This window comes from Polyergus mexicanus, unplaced genomic scaffold (genome assembly GCF_030449975.1).
Source record: "Polyergus mexicanus isolate NDT 795.1 unplaced genomic scaffold, iyPolMexi1.0 SCAF_23, whole genome shotgun sequence".
NCBI lineage: Eukaryota > Metazoa > Arthropoda > Insecta > Hymenoptera > Formicidae > Polyergus > Polyergus mexicanus.
Genome location: NW_027223343.1, coordinates 4274146 through 4296918, shown reverse-complemented (window position 1 = coordinate 4296918; position 22773 = coordinate 4274146). Strand labels below are relative to the sequence as shown.

Below are 22773 nucleotides of genomic sequence, written 5' to 3'. Positions count from 1 at the left end.
ACAAATAATAATAGTAGTTATTCGCAACTCATATAATTTATTAAGTTTAATAATATATTTTATAATATCTTATAATATATTAATTTTTTTCGTGGAATATCAAACTCTATATGTTAAATAAATATCAATTTAAAATTAATTTAAAAAGATTCTATTAAAAAAAAAAATGAATTTCCGATCATTATATACGCTGTAACAAATAACGTCAAACAAGCAGATTGTGAATTTCATATAGTTTACCATTACACGAAATCGATCACTCGATCTATTCCTTTGACTAGCTTCGATATTTATTGCACGATTTAACTCGACTTAGGCAACTTATCGGGTAATTACTTACGTCAAGATGGTCCTCCGGGACGACTACCTCGCCGCACATAGTCACCGGGCGACAAGTATCTATACAGTGTGTGTGGCGGTCCTTGACGAAAACTTGACTACTCTCGCATTTCCTGTAAGCACACGAAAACATCGGAAAATAAAGATATAAGCTCATGAAAATTATGTTGTGTGAAATATCAAATTTTTTACTAGCCAAAAATATTACACCAAAAGTACTGAAATCTACTTATGGAAATAAAGCTCGTTAAAATTAAATTATAAAATATCATGGTAGATTGAAAGGAATTTTTTCGACGTTATTTAATAAATTCATAATATAAATTAATAGGTACTTGACTTCCCGCAGGGCATTTATTCTGCAGACTTGTATAAATATGAAAATTTCAATATCAATTCCCATAACAATCGTGCTAAGTTTTAATTCAGATGTTCAGTAAAAACGTTTCGTATCGTTACATAAATTTGTTCGTAAATCAGCTCGTTTTAAAGAAAGAAATATCAGGACTTACAAGTGAAAAGTTTTCAGTTATTTTCTTATTTTATTGAACATGTTCTTTGCAAGAATGTGCGGAATTACTAGCCGTCACTTAAAAATGAAAGCACCTGAGAGAAAATCAGTTAAAATTACAAATATTAACGAAAAAAAACTTGAAAAGAAGAATCGCTTTGGACACGAAACATAAGATATTTATAAAATCTCGCGTTATATATAGAAGCATAGTCTTTTTTATTTGGAAAAAACTAATGATAATATGGCACTACTATAATTGAAGATACTTCTATACACCGAACATTGTAATTCACGCTATAATATAATTCCTTAAACGTTCACTTTCAAATGAGTAATTTAATTAAATAATGTTATTGGGAAACGTTCTTATATATCCACTAAAATTTACTTAAAATTAATTATGTAAGTTAACGTGGTATTTAAATTAGTATTATGTCAATAATATTGATATCGCAATGAAGCTGATTATAGATTTCATATTCTCCTCTTTATATAGAAAGTGTTTTCACAAAAAGCTATCTTCGCAGGCGTTTTTGAACAGTATTATTCACGAGTTAAAGTATAGCAGCGATGCTCTATTCTATAACATCCGGATGGAACTGAAACTACTATCGCAGGATAACCATCTTCCATCGACAGTATGGATGATATCGACTCACTAGTATATACTTTTATAAGGTAAAAGTGGATACGACTATATCAGATACGATGGCGTTACCGGAAAGCAAGGAAAAATAGGGCTCCAGGGAGAGATGAGCACTAAAGAGAAGGTGCACTCCGCTAAATAAACGTCGTGACACAAGCGTGTTTGACATCCGCGACGAAGAAAATGTTTCCACTTGATGTTGCACCAAAGTTAAAAGAAAAGAAAAACGACACATTATCTAGTAGAGTGAAAAATCTCCAGATATAAAAATTAATTAGTGTATATAAATTCCGGCAATATAAAGAACATGATTCTATACATAAACTAACATGTTGTAAGCTTTATTAAAGAAAGAATAATGCACTTTTTTTATCTAAGAATAGAACTTTTATACGAATAATGTCATATATCTTTCAATCATTTAGGTTAATTCATCCGTTTTTATTGATATGCTTTAATTGTATTCTCTGACAACATTATGCATAAAATATCAAAATACTAAAAATATTATCAATATTAAATTTACTCTAAATAATTATGATATATAACGTATATTTCAAGCGATAATAAGGGAATTAACCAAATCGGGTAATGTGTTTATGTGTGTGTGAACAAATCGATTAATTTTCATCGAACAATATGCGAATAACGTCAACATTCAATATTATATAATATAATACTGATCATTGTAAATGGGAAAACTGAGCATATAGGATTGTCGGAATTAATATCGGATCAATAATGAGAAAAATTTCTGCTGTTTTCATGACGTAATGTAAATTATGTATATTAGTATTAAACACGTTGTACAATTCTTTACGATAACAAAGGAGGGAGAAATTAATTCTCGGGTCAATCGATACGTCACATGTGAATCTGAAAAATTCTAATCGTTCGCTAAATCTGGCTTGCGCGGCTTCGAGAGGTGTATGCCAAATGTTTAAGTCGCTAATCGGATCACGTTCCGGTGTTGAGTTGATTTGCATAAAGTAAAGTAGTTTTCCGGTACCGTCGAGGAATTCTAGAACCGGATCGCCGGAAACGGACATCTGCCTATTTCAGAGATTTTCGTTCACAGAAAAACTGCTCGCCATACTTATCCTGCGTCGTAATGAAAACATTTTTCAACACGTCCTAAAATTCGCTAAAATCGCGGAGAATAGATCTTTTAATTTCTTGGAATTTATGATTTTAATTTCGCGTGAAGACGAGCTAAAAAATGCAAGTTTCGAAATCGACCATAAGAGGAAACGCAGTCCGTAAATAGCGTAGTAGTTGCCAGGCAATTTACTATTCCGTTAAGAGTATCCTTCGGCTTCTTCTCTTTCCTTCTCCGTTCAAAATCCTTACAAGGAAGTGCGACTTAAACCGCTTTTCCGTTGCCAACGGGAGATACATTCTTGTCAAGATAAAATCTTGCAATTTCGGTGACTTTATAAAGTCGGCTCGATATCGCTACCAGTTCTCTATGAAAATTATGTACATTTTCTTTTCTCAAAAAAGCAAAACAATGTAAAGGTCTTCTATCTATCTTCTTACAAATATAATACAACCGCGAAATATACATAATATTAAGCCTTATTTATATTTCTTGATTAATTACAAGTATGTTTCTCAATTTTGGAAATCTTGAAAGACATCAGAATAGTTTGTTATAAACAAGATAAAAAATATTCGCATATTAAATTTTAATGAAAAAATAAAAATGATAAAGTTTTATTATTTATTCAATTTTAATTCAGTTTAACTTTAATAAATTCTAATTTAAAGCCTAATTATTACAATAATTTTAAGAATTAATATAACTAAAAAAATGACGTACAATAAAATTTTTACTAAAAAGATATTGATTCCAAATTAATCAAAAAAATTATAAAAATTTTCTAATATATATATATATATATATATAATATATTAGCCTGTATGACCTACATTAGCTACAACAAACAAATACGAGTTGAATAAAACATAAGCGTTTATAATCTAAAATATTACAAATTGATATTGATAACATAATAATAATTCTATTTCTTGAAAGATCAAAAACAACAATAAGAGATGAAACAAACCTATCTGTTCTTCAATGATAAACTTACCAATTACATGAGAGACGAATTAAATATTTAAAATTATTTTAATTCTTCATATAAACGTGTATTTATTGTGTTTCCTTTCGCGTATAGAGACTATAGCAATTTATTTCAGAGTAATTGCCTCATATTTGCTCAACGTGCAAATTTAATCCAATGTGAGAGCGCGGGCTTACAGAGTTAGCGCTTAATCCCTTTGGGATGACGATTGATCCTACCAAAATGACGTTCGATCCTATCTAAATGCACACATATGCACAAACAATGAATAAGCGAAAATCCTCTATGTTACGGTAATCAGCGATCTCCATTGTACTAGTACATGTATCAGTGCATACAATATATGCACACCATAAATCATAATCATTCTATTAAAATTCAAAATTTATATATTATTTGTAAATATATATATTATTAAAAATATTATATTACATGTATATTAAAAATTTATATTAATATCGTGAATAAAATGTATAAAAATTTGAACTAAAAGCGCGTCAAACATCCTTTTTAAGAATTAAAAATCTTTTGCACATTTTATTAGCAAGTTGAAATGCTTCAAACTTAATTTACAATTTAAAAATATAATGTTCACATTTACATATTTTATAATTACTAGATTACAAAAATGTTTAATCGTACACAAACGTGATCCTGAATTAAAAGAGCAAAATCGTTCCCGAATTATCCGTAGTCTCATTGATATTGGAATTTTCGAAATTCGGAAATACTTTTCAGCGAAGACGAAAATGCTGATGGTGACTTCCAAAGAATTTTATCGTTCAGGTAACTTAAAGGAGTCCCGAGGACTTTGAAAGCACCACTCCGCCGCACTTACCCGGGACACGTAATGTCGGGAGTACGGATTTGTTGCAGTGACACGCTTTCTGCATTACCAAGAGCTCGTTGGGTACAGGCACCAGTCCAACATCCTTCGGTTCCTCCGAAGTCGTATAACAGCTGGTGAAAACCGCATGATTCACAGTTATCGCGCGGTCGGGCGAAAAAAATCCATTAAAAATGAATGTATAAATTTTTAATGTACGGAGATGGTGTTGTTTCCATGTATACATATTAGAGAACTAAATTTTTTTGTTTTTTTGCTTTCCTATCATTTGAAGTATTTTATGCACAAAAATGATTTCAATATAATTAAAGATATATTCATTTCTCAAAAGCAATATAAAAATTTCGAAAGTTTTATTGACATCATTATACGATTGTAGAATTTTGCAGTATTCAAGTTGTACTGTTCCTCGCTTAGCGCTCGAGTCACCTTTGTAGCGAGCACACCGAGAGATAAAAGCAGAAGGCGTTTATACGGTTTATATGCTTGCATATATGTAAAACTGTATATAAGCATATAACTGAGAATGCTCATTTTCCTTTGAAACCTGAAATCCATTATATTCGTCCTTTTCCTCTTGCATCCTTTTGGCAATACTCTTCTCCTTGCTATAATAAGAAGTAATAACGCGATTCTAAAATTAATCTCTTTTCCGTAGAAATTTAATGTATCTACGTTCGCTAAATTCGTATCGTTTTACGATAGTGTTCTTATAACTATATAACTCGCATTACTATGTATCTACACATTAATTGACATAGTTGTCAGAATATCGGACATTAAATTTCGAGGATTAAATTTAAATATACTCGTTTTATCGTTAATGCAATTTTAACTCGAATCTTACTAAAGACTGAAATTGAAATCGAAAATTTCATCGAACTTGGAATAATATAAATATAATCTATGCAGAAGAATGAGTGCTTATACTGCAATGCTGCAGCATACGCATACTCGTAAATTTTGCACAGACATTAAATAAAGTAGCAAAGTAGTTAAGGACAAAAAGTATGTACACTTTAAGAAGAAACTTCTTTAGAAATGGCAGGGCAGTCACCACCGCTGAGTGGCACATCTGGCACATCCGATGTAGAATGCATGCCGACTACTTACGTAGATTCTTCATCGACACTAAAGTAGATACGACCGAGTATCTACGGCTATATGTTCGGCCGAAGCCAACAGCGATGCGAACTACTGCGGTTTACGAATATCAAGTGGTGAATTCTTGTATGTGATCGGCCTATATCGCTACGTAAATATTGGCAGATTCTACCTCCTGCGGTAGATAAATCCGCATTAAAGATGATCGTTAAAGACCACACAGAATGAATCTATCAATAGGCATTATGATCATGCTTGTTTGAGATGTCGCAATTAATATTTAGAAAAAAATACACTCTCTAATACTGTAATACTTCGCGAAATTTTGCCAAAGAGAATTAAATCGACAGCAAATGCAATTTCAAAAATGTCACGAAATTTATTTCATTGTTCAGAATGACGGGTGGTAAAAGAGTCAATATAATAATAATGATAAAGGAGATAAATGCAAAGTCATCGAAACGAAGATTAATGCAGTCTCGCCAACTGCTTTATACTTTTCTTTGAAACGACGATAGTTTCCTCAATAATGACCAGGTAAAGTTAAAAAATTAAGTTAAGATTGGGGAGAATTACGAAGAGGGCGAAGAAAGAAACGCGTAAGGACATTGTTGATTGATTTCACGCAACAGCGATAGATCTTCATACCTGCCACGTCTTTTTCTTTGTCAGCTGTATTATGCATAGAAAATAAAAAGAAGTTAATAGTGGAATCGGCGTCAAGAGTTTCCTCGCTCGATATAATTTGAATGCAATAACTATTCGCAATTTCTTTGTTGCTGGAATAAAAGAAGGACTGAAAAAAATGCACAAGAATAGTCGGTGTCTATTGTTCGCTTGAGATTTACTATCCTTTGTAATGGAGATACTAAAGCGCAACGTAATAAAAAAGATCATGGATATAACAAGTATTATGATCATGCTTATTTGAAATATCGCAATTAATATTGAAAAACGAAAGACTACAAGAGAGTATATAATACACTCTTTGAGTGAAACAAAGGTAAAAATAAAAAATGATCAATGAGATAACGATTTGATTATTGTATTTCTGATCTTTCTGCATCGAAAATGATAGATTTTAATTAAGAACAGAGAATGTTAATTAAAAATAGAATGTTAATTAAAAATAGTGTTAATTAAAAACGGAATAATAGTCAATTTTGAAAGAACATCACTAAAATCATATTAATAAAGATTGCACATTTTACTTCTTAATTATCAGATAAATCATATTTATATCTGCCGTATTCATTGCAAGGATCAAGAATATAATTTTTCGACTGATGATTTTTTGAGAGATTTATTTCAATATATAAGAGGATAAATTAAGAGTTTCGTATTTCTGATAGCAAGCTGGTTCTAAAAACCGATAAAAGAAGTCACCATTTATATTCGAATTTCTTTTTATACACTCCATCACCTATTTATGATTTGTATATATGTTAAAACTTTCTTTTACATATATTTATATATTTACGAGTCGCGTTGATGTATACGGCATAACGAAACAAGATAAATAGATAATATTAATAGGTCATCTCATGGTTTGGGGCTAAATTTAAAGAGTGCTGACGTTGATTAGAGCGATATATGTTATTATCTCTTTTTAGTAACTTACGTTTCTCGTTTCTTGCGTTCACGTCGTGCTCTACATTATGAATAAAGAGAATTCTACCGGTATATGAGATTGGAAAATAGATGAAGAGAATTGATACCTTTCGAAATAATTACGCTTCTTTGATGTAATTATTTGACACATCTGAATGAGGCATAATTTCGGCTTTGTTTTCGGCGGAACGCTTTCATCCATTTTTGAAACTGCAGGAGCTTTTCACTTTTCAGGCATAAGATTAAAAATAAAAAGCAACAAAACGAAATTAGAAAAAAATTAATTTTAATAATCCATTTCTTTCATCGTGAAGTAATTTATTTTTCTCTCCAAGAGATAGATACATAAAAATTTTATAAAGAAAACGGTGTATTTTTGAAAGGAATTGTTTTATTCATTCCAATCGATAGTATAAATTATAAATAACGCTGATATAAATATTATTGGATAATGAACTAAATTTTACAATTAATACGCTGGACGGAATTCATTCGCATTAATTAAAGTGCTTGAACGCTCAATATATATTGCCAATCGATGTTATGAAAATCTGCGATAAAAGAAAAGCCGCCGTTACGGGTGAATAGTTAAAAAGATCCAAGCAGCGATTTGAATGCATGGGATAATAACGGAGATCCAATTACAGTGCGATCTGTTGACGCATTCAAAGTTCACTAATTATCCTTTGTAACCTGTAAAGCCTTTTGATACCGCGTATTTAAAGCGCAGCCGACGCTAAGAAAATTTTTCACAGCTACCAACCGCTAATAATTAATTTTCGTGCAATGTCAGTATGGCAACGAAAAAAGCTCTTTCATGTAGCAACATGTCACAGGCACACTTTAAAAAAGATCGTGTCTTTGCGCGGATACCGAATACGCAGTATTTCGTTAATTAGCTGGTATCAAAGCACTCCCTTTTCTTCAAGAACAATAGTATATTGTTTTCCTCGGCGTGAACGTCTTATTCGTAGTAGAGTTGAAAGTAAGAACGATCGTATTTACGAAATGTAAGATGTCCTTTTGAAAGCATTTTATAAAGGTTGGCTGAGTTCCATTCCTTTTCCATTCTTAACGCTTAAGCTTTTCACGACAACGTTCACAAGTCTCTTTGATTGCTTGCTAAATTTATCTCTGTCGATGTTAAGTTTTGATTTTATTTGCTAAATAACTTGGATAAAACCACGCCTCACGGTCGTAATGATACATTCATTATTTGTTTGTAAATTAGTAGCAATTTCGCATCATTTTATTATCCGATAAAGCGAAAATTAATTTATCGACTTACCGTACCCGCCGTGAAATCCCGCGAATGGAAATATTAACTTCAAGTTACAGAACATCTTTTAATACGAATTCTACGAATGGAGAATCGGCTGCTTATGGCGCAACTTTCTAAGAGAGAGATAAAAACTTGTCTACCGTAACATTTTCCGGGAACTTTACTACCCTACCGAGACGCAAGGCGAAAGCAAAGTTTCCATATTACTTGCCGCTTCGAAGGGATTCTAGCAACGAAGTCGATCGATCTAGAATTTATTTGCGCCTAAGGAGCAATACACGAAAACGTTTTACTGCCCATTTTCATTGCATTATATTAACGATTGCTCTCTATCACTTTAGTAAAATAACAATAAGATCGAAGTACAGTCATCTATATATTATAATACTACATTATATTTTATGAATTACTATAAAGAGAAATCTGAATCGAAATACATATTTTGAAAAATTCATATTTTGTGGTTCGTATATTGGTAATATTTCCACATTGAACAATGAATGTATTTATAATTTATTTTACAATGCATTAAAACCTATCTACGTTTATAAAATTTCAAGCATACAAGTCTTTTAATTATATTATAATCAAATAAAAAACATGTATATTAAAAAAAAAAGAATCTTAATCGTGTGCCATATAGAATTTAATGCTATTTTTATTTTGTCAGGTACGTAATATCGTATAAAAAAAATCATTCAATCGGAAAAGATTATATATGATTTAATATAGCATTTCGGAAAATCGGATCGATCAAATTTGCATATCTAAACTGTTTGCTAAATTTAGCTAATGATAAACAAAATTACAAATTTACTTGGAATACTAAAGTAAAATAATAATAGAGTAAAACAAAATAGTAAAGTAAAATAAAATAACGAAAATCGAAGCAGACTCGCGAGTTATTTCGGTTACATTCGTCCATCCATCGTCAATTTTTTGAATGTTGTACAGAAGGAGAGAGATCATTGTTATCGGAACACAACGTGAAAGTAAATTTTGCGCTCGTCTGTTGCGGATAATGGATTCGCGAGAGCGGAGGGTTGCATCAACGGTGCTGGGAGCTTGTACCGATAGCGAGTATCGCGCAGATACTCACGGGAGCCTTTTCAGCGGGGTATTATAGCCGGGGGATATTTATGAATCGAAGGAAGAGGATGAACCTCGGAAATCCTGCAGGAGATGCTATCCCATCCTATCCCGTAGCGTTATCCCATCCAGTCTCCCGTAATCCCTATTGAATCTGCCGAGGTTGATAAAGGAATACCGTATGGCGTAGAAGAGAAACCATGCCATACAGAATGCTGTCGTTCTACGTTCAAGCACTGGTTGTCTGACCGTTTTATCAAATGCATATACTAAGCCTCTGCAAAGTCGAAGTGAAGTATGCCTAAACGATCATCAAGATCGATCGCGAGATTTGTGATTAATCTTTAATCCGTCAAGCATGATCGTGTAGTCAAGTAATTTTCAATATTTATGTGCGATTATTAAACTTATAAATCAAAAAAACCTAGAGATACCCTCTACTTCCATATATTGAAATATTATTCCTATATTTCATATCCCGAATTTAATGAACATATACATTTTCCGCAACATCTGAAATATCCATAGCACGATTATTAAAATACAGAGCTTTGGATTCTCAAAGAACGTTGCAACTGACGAAAAGAAAAAATGCTGGAAGTATAATCATTTACACATGTCATTTTTTATACGGCAAACATAAGCGTCTAGTCACCACTACTCGCGCTACGGGAAATGTTCCGATAAAGGAATGCTCGATCGCGAAACTACGGAATGACGGATGCCGAACGCGACATACACAGAGATTCAACTATACGACGCAAGCAGATTGCACGTCGATATAACGGCAAGGTTTCTCGACAATTCGTCGAGGAGGGCGCGCGTTTTCTCCTTCTACGATTCCAGCCGTTGTCTTTCACGCCATTCATGCGAGAAAAGAAAGTTCGGGCAGGGTTCCGCTTGACTCCGGCGAATTGGCAAGGGGACGTTCGTAGGAAAAAGCGATCCAGCAGTGAAAGGTGAGAACGACGGGCAGAAACAACGGCGACGGGTGCAAGACGAGACGGGGCCGGGCCGGGCCGGAGACGGAACAAAAATAAACGCCGAGAAGCAATCCGATTAAAAGTTTGAACGGGGGCACCCACTACTAGTCTCGCGGCAGAACGGAACGCTTGCGCCGCGCGTTCTCGTAATGGATTTTAGAGTACCCAGCCGAGCGAACGTGGTACAAACCTTCGTGAATTTTTACGACGGTCTCCGCGTGCTCCGGATATCGTAGAAGCTATGTCTACGCGTGCGGATTCATCACGCGCGCTCGCTCTGATTTTGCAGGGAAAAACGACGCGATATGGTCAGACAAAAACTCTACAAATTAATACCTCTTTATGTACACGCTATAAAGATAATTACGTATGATAAAAAAAATACGTATATATAGTTAACAACCGGCATAATATTGAATTATAATTAACCACAATTTAGATAACAAAAAATAATTTTTTTCTTAAGTACTGCACGATTATTCTTCCAATTTTGAAACTATTATCGAGAAAAATTGAAAAATCACGATGGAGTACAGAATTCGATTCTATTTGAGATATTATGTTATTTCGAAATCAAGGGTTTGGTCAATGCACTGCATATCCTCCATTTTGTATCCCATTTTCGCCTACTGTGTGGCAACGCAGCTGTTAGTTACGCGAAATACGCCACAATTTTCCAACCCCCGCTGATTTTATTTCCAAAATGGACTCGAGCGCGGTATGACCACGATAATGCGACCACCGCTGATGCTGCCATTAGTCTGTGGACTTTATCACTTCGTGACATCACGAACGATGAAATTTTGTCTATGGAGGAATAACATATAGATATCGTATGTCATTAATTAGGCGTGTTGACGATACATAATTGTAATTAACATTTTTGTTATTCTCATATCTTTGAAATTTAGTTTAAATTCAAAACATTTTATCCAAGATACGACGACTTATATAATACGTATTATTATTTAGAAATATCTAGAGAAAAAGTTATATCAAAGTGTAATTTTCTAATCTATCTTATGAGACAATTAGACTTATTTGGACAGTATAATTTGATTATTCTTTTCAATTTATCGTAAAAGATTATAACATTTAAATAACTTAAATGATTTAATTAGAATATCCTTTAAAGTTACGTCGTAACATCGTTATACATATAACCTAATGATTACGAAGATAATAAACTCTTTATGTGACAAAAACTAATCTTATACACAATTATCGACAGCAATATATGTAGGTAATAATATATGTAGTTGCGTTCTGTTACTGTAAAATATTTATCTAGCAAAGTATAATTACATATTTCGGAAACTCGTCATAAGTTACAATCTGGTAACTCTCGTTAAATCTTCTGCTTCTCTTCTATCTGACGTTATAATCTCCTCCATAAGGGAGATCGTAAAACTGACGGCTTGGTAATTTTTGCTATAACAGCGAACATAAAGCACAGTTTAGTGCGACGTGTCTGAAACAATCTACATATATCCGCGAAGCTATCAAAAATATAGTTTTGCACAATACGCTTTATCTGATTATGTAATTCTGCAACGCACATGCCGAGATGATGGCCCGGATGTGATATAATGCCTTATCGTGGCTTATAATTTTATGCTAAATTGTAAAATATGAAGTCCAGTAGTAAATAGTTATGTATCTTTTCTCACACTCTCCCGTAATTTACAATATAACTATAAATATCAGGTTAAATAAACATGTAGTACACATCTTTCTCAAAATTAAAATAGCGCATTGCGTTATGTCAAAAATCTCACTACTTGACAAAAACAAGGAATGCCTTTCCTTGATTCTTTCCGCTCTTAAAAAAATGCTAATTGTAAGCAATATGTATAATTCCTGGCACACCGAGATAAAATTTCCCTGAATTAATTTTATTTTTATAAAAATACATCTCGGGAGTAAATGAAAGTTAGATACCTACTGATTTTAAATTGAAAACTTATTGATTCACTTCCGCTTATTTCAAGTTATTCAGCTAACTTTTCCGATTGCCAAAGAATAGTAACCGTTATCCAGATATTATAATTTTTATAAATTTTAAAATTTTAAAGCGATTTTCTCTCTCTCTCTCTCTCTCTTTCTCTCTTAATCCTATCTAACCATTATTATATTACGCAATTTTATGTGCACTCGAATCAATACACTGTTCTTATTAAATAATATCTGAAATTCATATTGTTAGGGCTTTCATCTTTGTGAAGAAAATTTTAATTTTTTCTTTTTTAATATAACTTTCGCGAATTAGTTCTCGCATTTGCACAACGTACAACTCACACGTTGATCATCCTCCAAGAACAATGGCTTTAAATCCGCATTATCTTTTTCCTCCTCCTTTGGATTTTCCTGACAAGACAATTCGCGTTCTTCGTTCGCGTCCATCCCTTTGTCTCGATCGGATTTTTCCTTCTTCTGGCACGCCTTGTTCCAATCCTTTTGCACCAGCACACGACCAGTATCTTTTTACTTCCTTTTTTTTAAATGCGCCGTCGCAACAAGCTCGTTCCTCTTCGTCATCCGGTATGGTGATGGCAACGGCGACGGCGGTGGTGGTTAGTCCTCGGTGTACGAAAGATTCAAAAAAGACAAGGTAAAGGATGGGTGGTGGCTGTGCAAGATCGATACCACGATACGGATTTGCGCGGGGGAAAATGTCACATCCGTTCGCTATGCGGTAACGAATAGTCTGCACGGTCTCATGGTATCGAGATTAAGATTAATAACGACAACGACGATCCAAATGTCGCTAACTAATGTCAGGAACTGCTCGTCTCGCAGCCCAGAATTAATGCATTTCGCTGTCTCGCTTTTTCTTTCCCTAACTTCTGTCCTATCTGTACGTCTCTTTACGCTAATCTATTCGTCTTTAACAGAGATAGATCATGCTTACCGACCAGATAACACGATATACATGTAGCACGTGCCGATGCAAAATACATCGGTACATCGCTTATTTGCAAAATCGGATTATCACGCATCGATGTATCTCACAAAATGTATAATGAAAAAATCGAGTAGAATATAGATTTAAATTTTACAGAAATAAAGATTTAAAAATTATATTATTATCTATCATTCGGATTACATATGTAACAGCAAATTGTATTTTGTTAAATTATTGTCTATCAATTTTAAGCATCACCATTAAATTAACGTTACTCAAAAGTTATTTAAATATTCAATCTTAAAATAAATATGACATAGTATTTCATTATCATTATGCTTTGCTTTTCTCTTTTTATCGTATTTTCAGTAAGCTTTGATTTCTCAATTTGCATGCGTTTGATGTCTCCTGTTTCCGGGAAACGCAATCCATGATGCAGAATTGAAAATACTCTTGCGCGATGCGGTATATGATACCTCGTATGATTTTCATACCCTTAATGTTACTTGTGATCACGATAAAGCTCAGGAAGGTTGATATTCCGTGCACGCCAAGTTCGATTAAAAACGGTGGACGTGGATATGAACGACATCTGCGCACACTGTTTTTATGTCAGTTTCGAGAATGAATATTTGTGCTTTATCGGAGAAAAGAATAAACATTTTTTATACATAAATTTATATCTATCTATTTTTAGCTGTTAGAAAGAAAAGAGAGGAATAATAATTTCTAAGCAATATATATATAATAATAAATATTTAATAAACCGTATGAAAAAGATTATATGATATGGTTATTCAATGATCATACCATAATTATGAATAATTACCACTGCTATAAAATAATTATCTCGTTGCATATGCTTAAAGTTAACAAAATTGTCAATTCAATCAGAAAAACAAACTTTCAGTATCGATGTGACTAGTTTCGTTTTTGATACACCTACGCAGAAACGGCGTTTATTATTTTTCAATTCCATTCTATTTCTGATGTACAAGCCGGAGGCATAAAGCTTTTATTTTAGATTTTTAGAATGGGCTTTGAAATGCTCTTCATTTCTGTTGACGAAAGTTGCAGGAAACTTGTCAATATTTTTTCGTAGATTCTCATATATTGATATACATCAGCATTGTCATGAAAAGAATCTTTAACTTTATATTTATCAATAATCTAATTATTTGCATTACAAAACTGTTATTTTTTTAAATAAAATGCTTTCTCACAAGAACCGTTATATCTTTCATTTCGTATATTTAAAAGCGCCGTTGTTAGCAACATTGTGACTTTAATTGAACATTAATCATACAGTTAACTTGTAAACACCTATAGAAAAATGGAATCATGATCATATATCATATATCTTCCCATATAGTAGTTCGCGTTTAACGGTCTTTTGATAGATTTAAAGCAAAGCGTTATTCGCCAATGCACGTCCCTTGCATTTTACGCTTCGCTTAATCTTCGTCGGATAGCTCGATCGATGTATATGGGCGTCCATGCAACTACACGACAAATTCGCACCGTCGGACTCCTGGGCAAGCAAAGTTTGTAAAAATAAGGAACGCTTCCCGTATCCGGTACGCTCGATACGCGTCCGTTGAATAATGGAACGGTTCTCTCTTTCGTATCGCAAAGAGAAGGACGAACGGTTGTCACTCGCTTTCTTCCTCGTATGTTTTTGTAACGCGCCGAGGGTTACAGAAGTACACGAAAAGTCGTGAAAGATCCCGAAAGTCTCATGCAAAATTGATTCGACGCATATATTTCGTTATAGCCTCTCGGTCTGGAGACTGCTCTGGTAAGCAGCAAGGGAATACATAAATGGGACTAAACTTGGCTTCTTCTGTCGTTGCGTTACAAGAACCGAGGAAGATGAAAAGGGGCGAGCAGGAAGAAGACGAGGCGAAGTAAATCCTATCGCGCGCGTCTCAAAAGGATCCAGGAATTATTGAATGTGTTGAGGAGGAATATTTCTTGACTATACGCATTTTCCATGCCGTATTTGTTCCCCGTTAATCGTTTTATTTGACGAGAAAGATTATCATTAATACTCCAATGAATAATGTGATAATTAATAATCTATGAATTAATAACCTGATTTGTGTTTATGTATATGTACATAATGGAGGATTGCAATATGACTGATACAATTTTACTGAAACAAACTTCCGTTTAACTTTTGCGATTGCAAGTTTTTGTTGTCAAAATATTAGTAAAATCATCGGCTAATTTTCATGCTATCGTTGGATTCTTTATTTCCGCAATACATAATATATATTTCCATAATGACAAATAAATAATGAGACAGGCAAACGAGAGCTAATGCGCTGGATGACGGCGCCAGAAATATTTTTCGTATATGTAAATTGAATTTATTAGACGTTTCGGTCCGAATATGCGACCATCAAATTATTGAAGATAGTCTCATATATTCGGACCAAAACTAATAAATTCAATTTACATACACAAAGAATAATTTTGGCGCCCCTCACCCAGCGCATTGGCTCTCATTTGCCTCTATCTCATTATTTATTTGTTAATATTTAAAGCTTGATCGATTAAATTATTCCATAATGACATTTAATATCTATAAGAAATCAAGATTTGGCAGTCATACTTGATGCTATTTGTACGATGAGACAGTATGAACCAAGATATGGATATAAAGATCACAGATGCTACAGATAAATTTATAGAAACATTTTTGCATGTCACGTGTTAATTATACTATCCTGCGGTAGACAGTATACAAAATTACGAATACGATATCTCTTTTCTACTAACGTTTTTTCCTTAGATTTATTATTCCCGGAATAGCCCGCGCATTATTCTGTGAAAAATTATGGACAGGTGACAGCGAAACAAATTGCGGCAACGAATCTTGAGCAAACAATTGCATCTTGAGACGTAGAGTTCCCGCTGTTATGCATTACACGGTAGAAGATGAAGGAAAGGATAACACAGAGAATGCACTGTTTGCTCACGGCGGTACGACGGCAGCGTTTTGACACGATTCTTGTATAAAGTGTACGATGGGAGAGTACGTTCAACTAGTGCCCATAACTTCATTTGCACATAAAGCAGCATTTATCAAAATCCGTGAGAGGCGACGTGTTGTAGTTTTAAAACTTTATACACACAAGATGTCATGCATTTTACAACAAAGAGAAACATGAGCGACACATGAGATTTTGGTCTTTATGTTGATCTCCAATAGGAGAATAAAAACCGTGAGAAAAAATTTAAACGTGAAGAATTTATTCAAGGATTATCAGCGCAAATCAAAATCACAACGAAAGCGAAGATCCGCCGAGCCGGAAAAACGGCCCGACTCGAGAATCGACTATTTGCCAATTAATTAACGCGACGGACGACGAAACTTTCGCGCTATTAGCCTAAATAATTGGAGCGGGATTACCAAGTTTTAACCCAAGAACCTGCCCATCCTATTGAAGTATCGCCAGGCTTTCAAGTGGGAAAGCCTGCAGTTTCTTCCTTGCCTGGAAGAGCTTTGCCGAGCATATAGCGCTGCACAAATTCTCGATAAAAAGTCCATTACAAATCTGGAAGAACTGCAAGTAAATCTTAATAGATACTTAACCTTCGATGATTAATCCGCAGAATTAATAATTAAGCGCAATTTTTCATACATCTAGATATAACAATATTTCTATAACGTTGGTTATATTTTTTATATTCATATAAGTAATAATATATGGTATACGTACATATATGTATATAATTTATATCTTAATACTACATAGTAAAAATTCTTGTTCATGTTCTGTATATTTTTTTATTATACATTGCAAAATTGAATTTATATATTTTTTCTTCTTTTTTTTTTTCATTTAATCTTCTCACAAGAAAAATGTATATATTTAGAAATCGAGACACAGATAACTTAAAAACAACGTGAATACTGTTATGAAGTACTAATTGAAATTAACGCCGCCTTAGGGCATGTCGATCCTTACTTGGCACGAATTGAATAATTTGCAACCGAGTAACAAATTCATACGGTATTGCTATCTATTCCTCTTTCTCGCGAAGCAGGTGCATGCGACCTATATTCGAATCGAGAGTTTCATTTTGAGTAATAAAGTGTCGCCAGCTGCTGGTTGGTTGCATAACAGAAGAAGAAGAAGAATATGGAATATAGTTCAACAGGACACAGTCTCGCAGATTTGACTTTCAGCTCAATAATAGCTATCTCTTATCGCATATATAATCAAATGTATAAAATTTGTAAAAAATGTATAAAACATCAAAGTGTGAAGAACCTTCGTACTTTAAGTTTAGAACTATATCGCAAAGGGTTGTTATCAAGATTTAAATCGTAAACGAGACAATTTAAAAAATGAATAGAATATGGCAGAAATGCAAAAAATCGAATTTCTATATTCAAAAATTTATTCCTTTTTCTCTAACGTGCATAATTAATTTTATTTATCTCTAAAATATTCTCGTTTTTCAATTGTAATGAACATTATTCATACAATTAAATACACACATAAACGCGCGCGCACGTTAGTCATTAAATAATTTCGTTCCTAGACTGCTTAAAAATTTTTATCGTCACGTCGGCTGAGAAAAGTATTCAGCATTCAATAATTTTGCGAGCAATGTCGACTATGCTCGCAAATACCGATGTAAATCCCAACGGAGCGCTATTCGCTGTTCGTTAACGGGCAATCTAGGCAGCCACATTGTGGTTATAATCCAAAACCCGCAAGATGAAATTCTATCGGAATATTTCAGTCTTTCGGGTCCCACTGATGTACAAGTTAGATATCGTTCTCTGCATACAAGTCGAGATAGAGAAAGGAAAATAATTTCGCTACAAAGTTCAAGATCGAGATCGAGCAAACATTTAATATATTATAAACGTAAAATAAATTTGCTTTTAAAATAAATGTGAAAACTTTCTTGATATTATTTTCCCGTACAAAGTTTAAGTAGAAAATATATAATGCATTACGCATTATTGGACTATCAATATAAATGCAATGAAACGATGCCTGAAATTTTTTTCGGAGAAAATAACTGTCATTGCAAGCGCGACACAAGAATTTACAAAATTAATTGTCCATATCCAATTTATCGTTGATGAGGATATCTCGTCCATTCCATGTAACAATCGAGTTGTATAATAGATGGGCCAAATAAGCCAGAAGAGAAACATTCGCTATATGCAGCTAGTTATAACTACGGAAACATGATTTCGAGAAACAAGCAACTAGTGGATATGATTTGCTCAGTTAAACGAACATCTCGTCAGTGTGTGATAGTTCGATGACCACTTGAATGATTTAGCATAGCTTTCACTAAAGTCACTGTATTATGAACGATTAACAGAACGTAACAATTACGTCAAAATCACGTCAAGTTAATAATGTAAATTCTTTTGCGGAAAATATTACCTAACTTTTAATCCGCGATGTCAATCAATGGAACAATTTCACAAAATAATTATGTGTATATATGATATTAGCATACTGCGTTGCATCGTTTATTTTTTATACTTTTATTACGAATCTTTTTACGTGGAAATTTTATTGTTATTCTTATTTTCGCGTTTTTATTCTGTATATCAGAGCGACATGAAAAGTAATGCAATACAACGAAAATACACCTTTATTATTATTCGATTTTATATATATATATATATATATATATACATGTGTGTGTGTGTGTGTGTGTGTATATATAATAACCATCTGTCCTTTTATGCTCTACCTTTTCACTTGCCTATTTAAGAAAATTTTTATTGTTGAAAAGTACTTCAATAGGACGAGCCAAGGAAGAAAGATAGATGAAATCCGAAAACAGAGAGAGAAGACAGACAGAAAGTAAGAAAGGAATGTAAGCAGCGTTCTCCTTCTAGATTTGATGGTCAGAGAGTACTAACGCCGAGAAAGTTTTGATGAAAAAGTTCCATCGTTCTTACTTACGACGCGAGAACACAAAGAAAATGATCGGAACTGGAAATAATGAAAACATCAAACATAAAATCTACCTTACGTAAATTAGACGAAACGTAATAAAAACTATCGGAAAAGTTGACATCAGATATGAAAATTTATTAAAAAAAGTTTTTTTTTTTTTTTAAATTAAATACAAAGGTAACACAAATAACGCAATTTATATTCATAAATATTTATAAAATCTTACATATATTTCAGGGTAGCACAACGGATTATTTACTTTCGTTTCTTTTTGATTCGTTATTATTAAGATGCGCGGTTGTCTTGTTGTCATTTGCGCGGCGCGACTCGAACGAAAAGGTTACAAGTAATTCCATATGTCGTATTATTATTCTTCGAGACGCGATCGTGAGACAAGCATCGAGAGAGAAAATACGATTATGCTCTACAAATAGTTTTAACTATATTATCAGTTCAATAAGCGTATCGAAGTAACGGATATTTAGCAATTATTTCGCACAATTTCTTCATTTGTGAAATAGAAATAATGCATTGATTTTTTGGGAAATTTATATATACAAAATACAATACGTTGAAATTACTTTTCATATTATAAATATGAAAAAAGATAAATTTTATACTTCAAATTTAGATTTAACATCAGATTCATTAATTCTTTTTAAATAAAATTATTATAATCTTACAATTATTCAAATTTATACAATATATAATTTATTTTAGAACCATCAATTAATATTGTACCAAATGTGTGTATGTGTGTGAATGTGTGTAAATAAGTGTATATTATACCAAATTGATCAATAGTATATTATACTATTATACAAGTTATATTGTTATACAACTTTTATGTAAATTAATTAATTACTCTATGTTATATATACAATATAATCTCTCAATTATAAGATAAATTTCATATAATATAATTTTTTATATAATATAACGGGTACACCTTAATATGGGAGGGCTCAGTACCTTGTCGATTAGAGATATGATTCTTCGAGGTGTGAAATGGGGTTCGATCGTGCCGAAATTCGAAAGTACGAAAATGTCGTTCAAAATATCGCGTGTACAAGTGCGGAAATAATATCTTTTCCGTACTTAATAAAAGTACGGAAATGCCGTTTAAAGTATCGCGCGTGTGAATTAACCTGAGAGAAGGAGGAAGCCTAGGAGAGGCATCGGGCACCGGTGCAATAAACCTGTGGTAAGTAATTTGTTATTTATATATTAATTATTAATTACATGCATTATTAATTAATTGCGTACGTGCTATTTAAATTAAGTAACTGATCGCGTAATTTGATTTTTTATTTATATTTATCTGATTTAAACAAGAGAAAATTAGAAAAAGATTTTTATATAAAAGTCATAATTTTATAAAAGTTTCTACTTTTAGATTATAGTTTTTATATGGAATTATTAGTTATTAGTAGTGTTTTCTTTTCAAAATTTATAAAATTATTTTATTGATCTAGTCATTATTATATGCATTGAATATAAAATCCAATGCGTACAATAAATTTTTTGAAATATTAATTATTTTAAAAGCGCTGCTACAATTTAGATCTTCTATTTGTATGTTACAGATCAACGTAGCGTCCCTGAGAGGGAGGAAGAGGCTTAGAACAGACATCTTGCCTCGGCGGAGCAATTCTAGAGTATTTATTATTTATATATTAATTGTGTATTAATCGCGTATGCGCGAGACTTGAATTACGATTAACCGTATAATTTAAATTGCTCATTTAAATAAGTTAAAAGAAAAAATTAAAGAAAAAGTCTTACGCATAAAATGTATAATTCTGTCTCTGTAAAACAAAAGTTTCTACTTAATAAAAAGTAGAATCAGAATTTATAAAATTAGTCCATTAGATATCTGCTTATTATTATTACACATCAAATGAAAAATTCAATACATACAATAATAATTTGTCGGAATATTAATTATTTAGAACGCTACTATATTGAATCTTCTATACTTGTATGTTACAGATCAATGTAGCTTTAGTATAATCAACTCTGCTGTTGCGCGGTTGGTGAGTGGCAAAATTTAATATTATTTTGAGATAACGGATTTATACAGATTGTAGATGTAGATCGTAGGTTCGTAGATCCGTTATTTAAAAATGGATGGACTAAAAAAATTTAGGCCATATAAGGTTTTGATTCCTTTAATATACATTAATTAAAGTATATGAAAAGTGTAAATTAAAATATAAATATAAAATAAAAACTATTTTTAAAAATTTAATTTATATTTTATTTATTTTATTTATAAAGAAAACACACTAATAATGTTATTAATCAAAAATTTTATTAATATTGTATGTAATAATTTATTCTTATAACGTACGTCAATTTTAGTCTAATTTTTTATAATCCATCCGTTTGTGTAACATCAAAAAACATTGCTCTAATTGATATAAATCCAAGTTATCAAGTAATAGATAAATCATATATGATATTTAAAATATAAGGAGAATGATATAATGAAGCGAAAAAAGAAAATATATAATGAAAAATGTAATAAGTAAATGCTTCATCAATTTAATTTTATTATAAAAATGTTTATTATAAATTTTATTATAAGTAATATTGTATATATTATTATAAGAATATCACAAAAAAATTCAATTTATTTTGATCGATAACTTGATATTATATTAATTAAAACAAATATTATGTATAAATGTTACGAGAGAAAGAGAGAGAGAGAGAGAGAGAGAGAGAGAGATCGTAACATTTTATGATCATAAAAAGGTATAAAATTACGCTCATATACTAGCGATAGTAATTAACCGGCAGCAGAAGGAAATTCTTTCCTTCTTTGATCTCTCTGATAGAGCCGGCGATAACAATTATGTCAACATCGTTTAGCGTATCTATAACGTTTTTGACAAACCTGAATTAAAATATCTTCACGTCGCGCGTATGAGCTTCAGACACAGACTAGCCTGGCCTGTGTTCATAGACAATGATAAATCCTTATGATCGTTAATACGTCAATTCTAAAATCTTTATCATGGACATATAATGCGTAGATATCGCACGCCTCTTCCGTATTCAATAGTAATCCTGATTATCGGCACATACATAAATTAAAACAAAGCATTCATCGTAATTTTTGAAGTTCGTAAATTCTTAAAGTTCGCACAACAACGCCGTGCACCTTGAAATTCAATTCGCACCTTCTTTCTGAATTACAACAAGCACTGTACGAAGAAAACGGGCTAGATGAAAGGCACTGTCGTACTGGAAGATCATTAAAATTAATTACGGTCTTGCATGGCTAACTAAAGCCGGTCGTATATAGACGCACGCGCAGGCAGCAAAGTTCCATATTAATATATGTCATAATGCCCAAAACGTAAAGAGCATATTAAGTGATATATATTTTTGCAAAAAAGAGAGTATT

General features: G+C 32.4%; 1 protein-coding gene across 2 annotated transcripts in view; it reads right to left on the bottom strand.

Moving 5' to 3' along the window:
• The window catches only part of Invadolysin (leishmanolysin-like peptidase, invadolysin), a 250924-nt gene that overhangs the window by 10287 nt on the left and 217864 nt on the right, over positions 1–22773 (bottom strand). Inside the window, exons 1-2 of one of the 2 annotated variants that reach the window (XM_070313161.1) lie at positions 12804–12814; positions 341–452 (exon numbers count right to left, since the gene is read on the bottom strand). In XM_070313161.1, coding sequence (XP_070169262.1) covers positions 341–452; positions 12804–12814 — 123 coding nt within the window. Of the gene's footprint in view, positions 1–340; positions 453–12803; positions 12815–22773 lie in introns of those variants that run through there. The other variant, XM_070313160.1, reaches the window with a different exon arrangement.